General features: G+C 45.5%; 1 protein-coding gene across 2 annotated transcripts in view; it reads right to left on the minus strand.

Moving 5' to 3' along the window:
* CASP8 (caspase 8) overlaps window positions 1-14,044 on the minus strand; it is a 116,836-nt gene that overhangs the window by 12,312 nt on the left and 90,480 nt on the right. For both annotated transcript variants that reach the window (XM_085649007.1, XM_085649006.1), the window contains 2 exons: window positions 9,776-9,855; window positions 2,372-2,510 (listed from right to left, as the gene is read on the minus strand). In XM_085649007.1, coding sequence (XP_085505133.1) covers window positions 2,372-2,510; window positions 9,776-9,855 — 219 coding nt within the window. The remainder of the gene's footprint in view (window positions 1-2,371; window positions 2,511-9,775; window positions 9,856-14,044) is intronic.

The raw sequence follows: 14,044 nt of genomic DNA on the forward strand, positions 1-14,044 counted from the left end.
CATTTGTTTTGGAATTGATACCCACCCTTGTAAACATTCAGCTCAGTAGCTGATCCATGTGAAAATGCGTCCAAAAAGAAAAATCTGGGATAAAGCCATGTTCCCACTATTCCCATGTAGAAGAGTGGCAAAGTCTCAAACAGAAATGCCATCTAATTTCAATTAAGTTTACTTCTTTAGAAAGGCAAGTGGTTCATATTTCACAAGGTAGGAACATTTCTTAAACCACTGACTGCTATATCATTGGCACAATAAATGTAAATAAGCACTGGCAAAGCCAATAGGTCTTACCATTGAAACCTTTTTGCTTTGCCAATACCTTTTACCCATGATGTACAGCATCCCCGATGCTATGTGGCATGGCTAAATAAGAAAAAGATCCAACTCTGGTTAGCATAAAAAAAAGGAAAAAACATGTGAAAGCCTTTTTTGGGGCAAAAGTGGGCGGGGGAAGCAATACAGCTGAAAGGTGTAGAAGCAACATGGGGCCGTGTGGGGGAAGCAACATGGGCGGGGGCATGGAAGCAACATGGAGGCCTGTAGGGCCTGAAGAGACATGGGGGCCGGACGCAACACGGACGGTGCGGGTGGAGGGGGATAACATGGATGGCGCAGGTGAGGGCAAATGTGCGCAAAGTAGAGCAATGTGGAATGCAGAGGATTGGGGAGAGAAGCAAATGGGCGAGAGAGAGCAATGTGATGCTTGGAGAGGGGAGAAGCACAAGGGGAAGAAAGCAACGTGGGTGGGGAGAACATGAGGGAGAACATCACAGAAGGGGTGGGGGATAACCGCATGGGCAAGAGATCAAGCAGCGCAGACAAGAGAAGCGTAGCATACTAGGGAAACCGCTGAAAAATGCTTGTACTCTCATGGAGTGCTTATAGTCAAAGAAAAAAGTAGTGCTTAAGAAAGGACACAGCAATGATTCCATGTTCCAGGGGAGGGACAAACACGAGAAAAGTAAGGAAATACCACACATGCTAATGAAACAAAAGCAAGGACATATGAGTCACAATGGAGGCAAACAATGGTAAGGAATTGGTGGTCTCTAAGTCTACTGTAAGCTAACAATACATAATAAAATAAATAAATAAAAAGGATAAGTATGGATGCCATGTCAAAATTAAATTAGCACAAAACATGCGAATCCAGGGCCCACTCTAATACCCCTTTCCAATGACCTAACTTACCAAGGCTAGTTAGTCTAGCTTTTGCATTGTTTGAACATGATCCACATAATTATGAAATCTGAGAAGTAAAAGCAGCTGTGGACTTCCTGGAAAATTAATATGGGCTGTAACCCTCCCCTCAACTCGAGACCACAACTTTTTGGTATTTTGGGCAATTCCAGCAATAGCTTTGTTCTCCATGCACTACTAATGATGCTGCCCCCTGCTCTTCCGTAAATGGTTTTCCTTATCTCCTGATTTTTTTCTGTAATAGCACCAGTGCCTTTAGTACTGATCCTGGCTGCATTGGAAGCCAAACTCTACCATGGCTAAAATGTTCAAACCAATCGCACACTGCAGCAGGCCACAACTTGAAGATGGCATTGGGGAATTATTGGGTTATGGCAGCCCACCCTGCTCTGAAACCAATCCCTTAGCTTGCAACCAATCGGGAAAATGCATAGTGACAGAATGGCCAGTCCGACCCTGTACTTTCGTTTTTTTCTAAGTGTTGCGCTAAGGTCCTTTTGTAAATGTGTATTCCATTTTTTTATTCACAGGCGTCCCACTGCTTAAAAGGAAAAATAAAATGATAACGCATCGTTGTTATCGTTTTAGTTTTCCTATTGCAGTCAGTGGCTCTCTGGGTGGGGCTGGCCGAATAGGGGGAGGAGTGCTTTGCACTCCCTAAGTGCTCATGACTGCTTGGCTGGCTCAGTACTACTGCTTGGCTGGCCCTCTTGAGCAGTCCAAACCGGCATGTGCACTTTGCATCTTCCCACCAGGTTATAATTCACAGCCTGTTGAGTAACATGTCCAGCCTCCTATTCCCCGTCTCAGTGCCGAACCACGACACTCGAATCAATCACAATGCTGCATTGCAGCTTTGTGATTGGCTCAAGGGAGCCCGGGTGCTTCCTGCTGCTTCCTGTTGCGGGACCGGAGACAGGAAGAAGAGGACGGAGGAGAGGCGGCGTCCGGCCATTTTCAGGTAAATGTTTAGGATTTCTTCTTTGTTCGTACCCTCCACCCAACACACCACCTGGGTTCGGTAGCAGCCCCTACTGCTTTTATTTGCTTTTGTAAAGTACTACACATACCTCTGTAACCTGTACGGACTGCAGCATACCCTGCAGCAGTGTGCTGCTCTCTAGGTTGGGTCTGCGCTACATAAATACCTCTTAAAAAATACATTAACTACCTGCATCAACATCCGTCCCACGCCTGTTTCTTAATTTTGTCAGCTTGGGCACCTCTTTTCTTGCCTTGGCAAAGTCATAGTTGTTCAATATTAGGCAAACTCCACGTGGGCGACTGCTCATTTTGTAAACCTGGTCCACCTGCAAAAGTGATCAAAGGAAAATGTGACACAAGAACATCCATCAAGAATTCCTATCACTAAAGCACCTAAGACCCAAAGAGGGGCTGGCAAATTTATTTTTCGATGGAGGCTCTTTATAAATATTAAAACTATCTACAGGTTGTCAAAAGGTGAATGGCGAATAGGTTATGTGATCCAAGACATAAAATCGCACTGAATTCAGAAAAAGGGCAAATGTTATTTTATGTTATATGGTATTTATAAAGTGTGCGGCTACTCCCAGGAGTGTCCCGGCGCTAAGAGAAAAAACCACGTAACAGCTAACAGAGAAACACCCAAAGCAGAAAGCCGACCGGAACCTAAAGTTGGAAAAGCCAAGATTTTAATTTCCTCCTGAAGGTGAGGAGGTCCTGTACCTGTCTAAGAAAGAGGGGTAGGCTGTTCCACAAACAAGAGGCCACCACTTGAAAAGATCTTCCCCCTACCCGGGACAGCAAGACCTTAGAAGTAGATGTCAAAAGCTGAGCAGATGACCTCAAGGTACGTTGAGGTGTATAGTGTTGAAATCTTTCCCTGAGGTAAGGGGCCCCTATCTTGTGAAAGGCTTTAAAGACCAAAACCAATGCCTTGAAATGGATTTGTTTCCGAATCGGAAGCCAGTGTAAGGAAGACAGAAGATTGGTCGTGTGTGTCATAGGTCCTGCCAAAAAGATGGCCCTGGCTGCCACATTCTGGGCCACCTGCAGACGGTTAAGTAAGTATTCCAGGAGGACCAGATTCAGGGACTTTACGTAGTCCAGTCTCCAGACCACCAAGGCCTGGACTACCGTTTTTCTGGGAGAGACTGGAAGCAGGGGGAGAACATTTCTCAGCATTCTCAATACCCCATAACAGGTCCCGGCCACCGATTGAATCTGAGCCTTCATGGAGAGGGCAGCGTCCAATTTGACCCCAAGATTTTTCACAGTAGTAACTGGTGATGAGGGAGAAGACATGTCTTGCGGCCACCAATTGTGCCATGCTTCACAAGGGCTTGAGCCGAAGAAGACAATCTCTGACTTTTCAGAGTTGCACTTCAGTTGGTTTTGTCTAAGCCAAGAGAATACCTCTAAGAGACAAGTGTTTATCGCATTGCCTTTGAACTCAGCACCCTTCTCGCACGTGAACAACAATTGAGTGTCGTCCGCATACGATACTATTTTGGCACCGAACTTCTCAGCGAGGAGTGCAAGAGGGGCCATATACAAATTGAACAAAGCTGGGCTCAAAATTGAGCCCTGTGGAACCCCAACATTCATGGGAGGGATGGCGGCGGCGAAAGGAGGGGACCAAATGGTTTGTAGACGGTTGTTTAAGAAGAAGGTGAACCATCTCAATACTGTTCCTCCGATACTGCCTTCCTCCAGTCTTTGCAGTAGTCTGTTGTGGGGCACGGTATCGAAGGCCGCGGAAAGGTCCAACAACACCAAAACCACATTGCCTCCTCTGTCCAGTGTGGCTTTTATAGTTTCAGCAACTTCTAATAAGGTCGTTTCCGTGCTGAAATTGGCTCTGAAACCCGACTGACTCGGATGCAGAAGATGGTTTGCCTCCACATACTCTGTGGTGACTGTGTTGACATATTTCTCCAAAACCTTGGAGAAAAAAGGCAGCAAGGAAATTGGCCTGTAGTTACTGGCTACCATAGGGTAAGCCGAGGGTTTTTTCAAGAGCGGGAGAATTTTAGCATGTTTCCAGGTCTGCGGCATGTGCCCCTCGTGCAGAGCGGAGTTCAAGATAAAATTAACCGCTGCGTTTATCACTTCTGCAATAGATGTCAGTACTTGAGCAGGACAGGGATCAGATGGTGAGCCGGCATTGAGAGCCTTCATGAGTGCAAGGGATAGCAGGAAACTGCGTCAAGGAGAAATTGGTGTTACGGCTACCATCGGGGGGTAAAGCAGTGGCTGCTTCTAGTGCTGGCAACTGAGATTCAAAAGAATCTTAAATGTTTTTAATTTTATCATGAAAGAAACAGGCCATAAGGTCAGTCCATTCACTCGTGGGAGCAAACGGGCATCCAGTGGCCGTCGGACATGAGAATTTTTTTACGATGTTGAAAAGTTCTCTGCTTTTATTACCGGCCTGATCGATTTTAGTGGAAAAGAAATGTTTCTTTCCCTCGCGGACATTCCTTTAATGATCTTTCAAAGTCCGCTTATAAATGGCTTTATCAGTAGATTTGTAATTCACCCGCCACTCTCTTTGAAGGCGTTTGCACGCGCTTTTGCTTTTCCTAAGGGCCTCCGTAAACCAGGGGGTGGAAGCTCAGTTAGTTTTAACTGCCCTTGAGGTTGGAGGGGCAAGTTCTAAGGCGCGGAGTTGAAGCCAGTGCTCTAAGGAGTGCACATCCCTCTCAGGGTTCCCGCTAAGGGGAATAGGGTAGTGACTCAGTGCACTCTGCATAGCCTCTGGGGAGATCAGGTGAAAGGGCCTAAAACTACTGGCGCAGGCCTTACCATGTGGTTGGGGCCTGTCTAGCTCCCTACAGACTCTAAAACCTATCAAGCAATGGTCCGACCAGACTAAGGGAAGGGGGACATCCACTTTGATCAGATTAGATGAAAAAATCTGATCCAACGTAAGCCCTTTTTCATGAGTGGGGAGGCAGACATACGGGGTCAAATTAAGTATGTCAAGGGATTCACGCAACCTCACTGACTCCGAAGCGTTATCCATATGGATATTAAAATCTCCAAGGACCAGGCAGTGATTATATTTGGCTGCTATGGGAGAGATAACATGGCTAATAGATTCCAAGAACTTTCCTGCCTGCCCCGGTGGGCGGTAGATAACTAACCCCGCGATGGACTGATGGTTCGAAACAGTTAAGAGGAAACCCATGCTCTCTACCCCCTCTAACTCCATGGTGGGTAATGAAACACAGTTGAAGGAGCTCCGAAAGATTAAAGCCACACCCCCTCCTCTCGGGTCGATCCTTCCTTAGGATTTGGTAACCTGGGGGGGATCGCATTAGCGATAGTGGGCTTAGATGCTTCAGTTAACCACATCTCAGTTAGGAACAACAGATCGGGAGTTGAGTCGACTAAAAGGTCATGGAGTTGAAGCCCATGTGTTTTTTACTGAGCGTGTATTAAGTAGGAACGCCTTCAGGTGGGTGCCTACACCGTCCCGCGGGACTCTGTGTGTGCCCATGTTAGAATTCACATAGCATTTCCCCAAATTGGGGGAAAACGCTCAGTTACAGTGTTTACAAACCGGGTGATTATCACTCCAATGCACAGGGAGGTGGGGCCTACAGCTCATACACCTACCGATGTTAAAGAGACTGTCTCTATCATACATGGTGGGATTAGGCTGCTCTGATGGTGAACCGGCAGCATTCCCGGCACCAGTCGCCTCTGGGACGCTGACGGGTGCAGACGGGCTTGCCTTAGGCGCGCCAGCGGCGTGCCCGCTGCGCGCTCGTGTTGCAGCCTGTTTTGACGTGTCCAGGGTAAAACAACTAGACCGCACCATCTAGGAAAAATGGCGGTGGTCGGTGCAAGAAGCCTCCCAAAGTCAGGGTTCGATTCCCCCTCCCTCTCCAATCAATTCCCAATTAAAAATAGACACTCAAATTCAGCACACAATTTTAAAAAGGTTGAAAGATTCAAATCTCGTGCAAAGAAATGCAAGGTAGCAGCAGGTTCAATAAACACTCAAATTCACCACAGAAAGTTTGAACGGTTAAAAGATTTAAATCTAGTGCAAAAGAATGCGGGGTAGCAGCAGGTTTCAGCAAAGGGACATGCTGGTCTGTTCAGTTACGGGGTCTGGCGCGCTCGCGCAGCATCCCGTTTTGACGTGTCCAGGGTAAAACAACTAGACCACACCGTCTAGGAAAAATGGCGGTGGTCGGTGCAAGAAGCTTTCCAAAGTCAGGGTTCGATTCCCCCTCCCTCTCCAATCAATTCCCAGTTAAAAATAATGAAACAGAGGAGAAACTGAGCCATGTTTGGTTTTGCATTAGAAATGAAGACATGAAGCAAAGCAATAGATATTTGGCAAAATAGCTTTTGCAAAGAAAGAAATCTTCATAACAACTTAACCAACACATTAACCGCAAAACACATCCTTGTCCTCATTCTACCAGTCTCTGCTCTTAAAGCTAATTTTGGGGGATAGTAAAATGATTGTCTAGCTTGAGAGTCCAGGCGCCCTCAATAAAAAAGCCTAAATGAACATACCTTGTAATTCAGATTTATGAACAGTGCAGAGGTCTATGGTGTGTCAACGTCTAGAGTAATGGATCGCCCCCCTTCAACCACTGGCTCTCATGCACTCTGGGTGATGGCATTTTACAATATCAAATGTGCAAAATTCGCCTAAAAAAGAGAGCTTTACAGTGCTCGAACTGGTGGGGCAATACTTTATTTTGCATATGCTGTTTTCATTCCATTCCTTTTCTTTCGTCATCCTTATTTTTTTAATTATGTCCTCGGGTCAGAGTAAATCAAAAAACAATAACACCTTTTTTGTTTGCATCACTATGAACCGTATTTTCCTGTGATGCGAATTAAAATGAAAAATTGTATCTATACTTGCTCAATGTGCACCTGTCAGCTAGGAAGCAGCAGTACGAGTCTATTAAAATAATATGCTACGGTTATTTATTTATTTTAATTTAAAATGCTTATTGCAAGCATATGGCCACTGCATTTAGTCACCACATGTGTTCTTTTTTTTTCCTTTTAGTTTTGTGACATATATTTGGGATAAAAAAAAGTACAAACAACCATTGCACCTGCTTGCCAAGGCCAGACCTTTTGGCTTTGCTAAATCTTGTTTTTCTCTTGTTGCTCTTTTCATTGGCACTACGGACCTAGGTGGTTGAATGCCAGTGTTTGATAGGGTACCCTAGGGACACACTACATTCCTTCCAAAAGAAAGCACACTGTACACACAGATTTCACTTTTGCTGCGATTTTAGGCATGGTGCTGAACACAACATTCTGAGTTTTCTGTGAATGTCCACGATAATAAGTACACTTATAGGGCTCCGTTGGCAAAACGGGTGTAAAAACTAGTTGAAGCTGACCAATGGATTGGCACAATGGCGAAAGTCATTTGCTCATTGAAAGATACGATTAGACTGCTGCAAGGCGCTGTACTGATTGGGAAGAATGAAAAAGAGGGACTCGAGTGGACATCCGGCAGGAAAACCACGTCAAGAGGTTTCTGCAGGATATCTATGGTGATACTCATTTTCATCACATATTGTTGAGAGAGAACATTGTTCTGGTTCCCGTGGTTACTCCAACACCTCCTGGCATACATAACTGTCCAAAAACCATTTACATTCTTAAATTCTGAGGCTCGACATCGTTCTATGAATGGCTTTTGAGAAACAAAGGGGCATTTTTACTAGAAAATGTCAGAGTGTGGATCTCCGTCAATTTTGACAGCGCCGCACTGCAACATTTTCAAAATGTAGGGATGCGGCGTATTTACTATTAAGTTTACTAAGTTGCTTAGCACCACCTTGTAAATATGGAAAATGGAGCTACACCACCAGAGTGTCTTAAAAAGTATTGCTCCAGTGGCGATAGGGGCTTGAAAACATGCCCCAAAGTATTACAATGAATGGTCCGGATTTCATCAATGAAAGACACCAGAAAGGAATCTGTTCATGCCCAGAAGCTGATGAATCTAATAGGCTATGTCTATGGCATCATGTTTCCAACAGTGGTCGCCCACGAGCTTCTTGCCACTGAAAAGATGCTGTGCTAATTTGAAGGTGGCCGAATGTCCCATTCAATGTCAAACTCTTAGTTCCCACACCTCATTTAGAATCAAGGGAACTGCCTGGTTTCTAATCATGGCGCTCCAGCCGACTCTGCCTTCGGAAACACTTACTACCCATCTACCACATGGTCACTGGCATGTCAACTTCAGAACACCAAACTTTATTATGATGGGTCTTCAAATGCTGATTTTTTCCTGTTCTCGCCCACAATGGAAGGCATGGCAATAGTAAACAGGATAAAAAAATTAAAATGACCCTAACGAATTGTTGGAGACAATTTGTTTTTTGTATCCGCAGTATTGCCAGCAGCCTTTTGATGCCAGAGGATACTAGTGAAAATGACCAGCAGAAATTATTCCTCTAATATTTCGCCCCTTCTGCAGTATTTACTGGCAAAATCGACATCAAGGTCTGAGTCCGGAGCAGTGTACATGTAGACAAAAACAAGCAAATATTATTAACACATCGACCTATTAGTGCAAAACCAAACCTTTAATGCTGAGAAGTGTTGGACACATTAGGCATTCAGAAACAAAATGACCACATTTAGGAGAGCACACTCATTTAGACTTCTCTTAGATTTACACACTAGAGAATTCACAGAAATCCCCTGATTACACTCGAATGTCCTCTGGTTTCTTAGGTTTATAATATGGATAGAATATAGCCTACGCACGAGATGTTGGGTGAGGTTATGAGGTTGAAAGACAGCTTCAAACGTGGTGCAGTAAATGTCACGATGCCTAAGCAAGAGGTGTTGCATTGATTGTAATAACAGATAACTCAAACATGCATAGCTACCATTACTGCCAAGAGGAGGCAAGTAAGAGTCAATGCCACATATTATAACATTGGAATCTTGAGAGGGTTATTAAAGCCAATGGAGTAGCTCTGGGCTTATAATGGCTGGTATATGCCCAGGGCTGCAACATTCCAATGCTTGTCTTTCTATTTTTCCCTTTTTAATTTAGAACATTCTAGCCATAGTGGGTGGAATGTTCTAATAGCCTTATAGCACGTCTGTCTCTGGATATACCAGTTTTTAAAGTCCCTGTCCTTAGTTATAGGCCCTCGCCCGTGGCACGGGCCTATAACTAGAGTTTAGGGCCTTTAACGACTGGTATAGCCATCGGCAGTAGGCTACAAGGCTATATTAGAGCACTGGAATGTTGAGAGCTCCAATGAAGACAATAGGGTGGCTCCGGGCTTATAAGCCCGGAGCACCAACAATTCAATGTTTGTCTTCATGTTTCTTCCTTTTTGATTTAGAACATTCCTTAGTGGGTGAAATGTTTTAATAGCCTTATAGCCCAGTTGTTAAAGGCCCTTTCACTCATTATATATTCAGCCTTTAACAACAGGTATATTCCCCGACAGCAGTTATAAGGCCCTATTAAATGTCCTGAGGGTCCCAAGGAGCTTTTGCTGAAATCCAAGCTCACCATTGATGTATAGATTCATAATTTCACTCACAGCTTCTGTCGGCGCCATCTTACCTGAAGCAAGTCTGCCGCAAGTCCCGGAACATCACTGATGCACACAGGCATTGTCCCACCATTGCCATCATTTTCTTTCACTGAAACAATTCACAAACAAGAGAACACTTATGGAAGGAATCAGATGATGTGCTGTGTTTCTCTTTTTGAAATGCACAATGGAGGGAAGACTCTGATCAAACACATTCTCAGAGGGCTTCTTCAAGGGATTACTAGCTGTAATTGTAGTTGTATGACTACAACTGTTATTGGTGATCATGTTACTGTTAGTTACACTATGGTAACTTTTGTCATATTGGCCTTGTTATGGTCAATATTATTAGTAATGTCACTATGAATGATAGTGTTGTGTGCATTATTTTTATAATAATAAAATAATATTAATGTTGTTATGAGTAATAGTGGTAGTAGTAGACACATTAAGAACAATAATAGTAAATATTAATAATATTAACCACAATGATAACAATAATAATAGGAATATTACAAATGGCACTCCGATGATAATAATGATAACAATAATAATAATACGTTGCTGCAGTACACATGGAGCACCTTGGATCACAGACTTGGGTTCTAGGAGCTAACCCTTAGCTTGTGCTCCCTGAAGAAGATCTGTAAATGGAGAAACAGATGCAGCAGCCGATCTCTGCTTATATTGTATAAGCATTCATTTATCATGCTGCTGCCGCTGATGTGGCCAGGAGTTCTGCCATGCTGCATGCAGTGTTTCTGCTGACTGCCACATGGACGGAGTTTTTTTGTGTGAAATATTTTTATTGGCATTTATGTTAATTGTCACAGTACAATATATGCATTTCCATATCAACAGCTGGTATATGGTTCCGCGGCCAGAAACAGTTAACTTCAAATTTTCAAAATCAACATCAATAAACATGCAATCAGCCTTCCCCAGAGTTCAATGCGTTCCAGCTAACAGTTCTTCAGCCTGTGACAGCCCTTGTCTATCGACTATGGTGATATAGTCCCATTGTAGCAAAGTATTCTGTGGGGAGTCACTAAGTCCGGCGTCTGTACCATCACTGTTGCTCTACCAAGCCCTGTGTGTGTCACATACATCACAATATGGAGCCATGAATGCAAAGAAATACAAAATTATCCAACACAACAAAAACCTAAGCCATCTAGAAAACGTAGATGTCAGGCCCAACTTAGGCTCAATAGAGCAACTAGGGGTCCACTATTCATGAAGTAGTTCACTGCAAATCTTTGCCTATCTGCAGCCATTTCACCAGGTGTCCTGCAGATCCCAATGTCACCATTGCTTGGAGCGCTGCGTGTGTGGTGGACTCCCCCGTTTCACCCCCCCACAGTGCTGCAATTGGCCCCTCTTATTCTATGATAATTTAAAAACTGCCCTGGCGGTAGGTCGTGATATTCTAAAAAGTAGTCCAGCGGGAGCAACACCCCATCTTGGTAACAATCTCCGACAGATAGGACTCCGACCTGTTCCCAAACCAGTACCTGATTTTGTGTGAGAGGAGGGCACATTCCCCTTTGCGGTATCCCTGTGAGTGGTAGGTTCGGGGCGTATTTTGGCGCTTCCGGAGTCTGACTCACACATCCGTCCCAACACGCCATTGCTACTTTGAGAAGCACACCCATATGTTGGATTTTCTGGCGCGGATTGAGCATCCTGGCAAGTAGGGTTCCCGAGCCGTACTAGCCAGTAATGTTAACGTCTCCAGTCCCCTGCCCTCTAGCCATCAGACCAGCCACTGATGCTGCGCCGCCAAATAATAGGCCTCAAAATCAGAAGCACCCAACCCCCCACTGGTCAACGGCATTCTTAGGGTCCGCAGGGACTCCCTGTTACATCCACCGTCCCATACCAGGTCCCTCAACAGTGTGTCCTGGGCCCTAAACCAGCTCCTCAGAATCACCACAGGAAGGTTAACAAAGAAATACAAGAGTCTTGGTAACACCACCATTTTAGATAATGCCACCTGGGCCATAACAGGTAATTTAAGTGAGCGCCAAAAGGACACATTCGACCGCAAGGCTCTCATAATTCCTCCCAAGGTCCCCTCCAGCAGGTTTAGTTGCCGGATGTGAACCCGTATTCCCAGGTATTTAAAAGGAATTGGTGCCCACTCAAGTTCCATCGGAAGGTCAAACGGCCTATTAAATTCTGATCTCAGTGGGAATATACATGTCTTTTTGGTGTTGACGCGTAGCCCCGAAAGCTCCGCAAATTCTTCCAGGATGCGCAGCACTGTCAGGACCCCCTGGGATCCACTTCTCAGATACACCAGGATGTCGTCTGCATGTAATGAAACAATATGCACAGTCCCCTCAAGTACTAGGCCGATGTTCCAGCCCTCCTGCCTAAGTCGTACCGCAAATGGCTCCATTGCCAAAGCGAAAAGCAGTGGCGACAAAGGGTACCCCTGACGCGTCCCCCTATGTATAGGGTACTGGGCCGGTATCACACCTCCTGTACGTACTCTGGCCCTCGGACTCGTATACAACAGGCGGACCCATTTCAGCCATTCATCTCCCATCCTCAACCGCTTCATCACCGCCAAAAGAAAGGCCCACCTCAGAAAATCGAAGGCCTTTTCCAGGTCCACAGCCATTACTACTACCTCGGGGAACATCTCTAGGTTTCGATGGTATAACACATGGTACAACCTCCACAAATTATTAGATGTCGATCGTGATGGAATGAACCCATTTTGGTCTGTGTGGATCAATCTCTGCATCAGGGGCAGAAGCCGGGTCGTCAGTACCTTGCTGAGTATTCTAAAATCAAGGTTCTTTTTTGGTTTTGGGCAATGGAACCACCAGTGCCTCCCTAACTGACGGTGGAAGTAGTTCGTTTCCGAACTGTGCAGCTTACATTTGATCAACTTTCCGGGCCAAGGTATCTATGAATGTACTATAAAATTCGTCTGGGAGGCCATCTGGTCCCAGCGTCTTCCCCCGCGCCATATCTTTAATGGCAGCTCGAATTTCATGCAAGGCTATTTTCGTTGCTAAGGTCTGTGTGATCTAACGTCTGCAAACCCAAGCCCCCAGGTATGCCACTGTCGTAACTCTCTGAGCTTCCCCTGGGTCTCCATAAAGTCGCTCATAGTACATTCGAAAGACGTCGTTGATGCCGCTCGGGGAATGGATCACTTGATCAGCAGAGTCTCGGATATTGTGGATCGGGGTTCCTCTGCCCTCCAGCCTAATCAACCATGCCAAAAGTCTTCCTGCTCTGCCGCCCTCTACGTGCTTTCTTTCGTGGTAGGCGTGGGTGTCCAATGTCCTCAGCCAATCTCAAGCAGAATTATAAGTGATCTTCACTGCTGCCAAGCGTCTCTGGGTGTCAGTACCTCCCCCAGTTTCCCTATCTAGTAACTATATCTGGGTTTCTAGGGATTCAAGTTCGCAATTAATTTCCTTCCTGGCACCTACCATGTGACCCATGCATTGCCCCCTGACCCACACCTTAAAAGCATCCCACTCCACAAGAGTGGAGTTAGCCGTCCCCTGATTCGTCTCAAAGTAAGCCGTTATTGTCCCAGAGAGCGTTTATCTGAAGCCATCGTCCTCCAGGAAATTGGGGTCCAGCCTCCACAGTGGTATGGGGGCCCTTTCAGGGGTGGGGTCAAATTGCAATAGTAGTGAGCTATGATCTGAAATGGATCTCCCCAAATATTCCACCTTGGTCAACATCGGAGCAAACCTGTCTGAGCAGAGAAACATTTCTAAACTAGTATGTAAATCGTAGAGTGTGGAATAGTAGGAGTATTCCCTCTTTTGTGTATTATGGACTCGCCAAATATCTAACAGTTCCCACCCCATGATCCATCTGTGCAGGCCCTTAGCCGTCATAGCCGCTGTCTACCTCTCAGCGGGGGGGGGGGGGGGGGTGGACCTGTCTAAACTCAGGTCACAAATACTGTTAAAATCCCCCCCTAGGATCAGGTTACTCTCTGCCAGCTCCGCAAGAGGTTTGGAAAGATGCGTCAGGAAGGCAACTTGGTCCTGATTTGGTGCGTAGACATTTCCCAGCGTCACTCCCCTGCCCTTCAACATGCCCCTTACCAACACATACCTCCCATCAGGATCAATTTATTTTTTGGGATGCCTGAAACAGGATCCCAGGCCTGACCCAGATAAGCACCCCCCTTGCATATGCTAAAAACTTGGTTGCAAACAATTGCCCCCACCCCCTGCGCTGCAGCCGCACTACCTCCCCCTCCATAAAATGGGTCTCCTGTAGCATCATGATGTGAGCGCCTCTGCGCTTTAAGT

The sequence above is a fragment of the Triturus cristatus genome, chromosome 3_2 (genome assembly GCF_964204655.1).
Source record: "Triturus cristatus chromosome 3_2, aTriCri1.1, whole genome shotgun sequence".
NCBI lineage: Eukaryota > Metazoa > Chordata > Amphibia > Caudata > Salamandridae > Triturus > Triturus cristatus.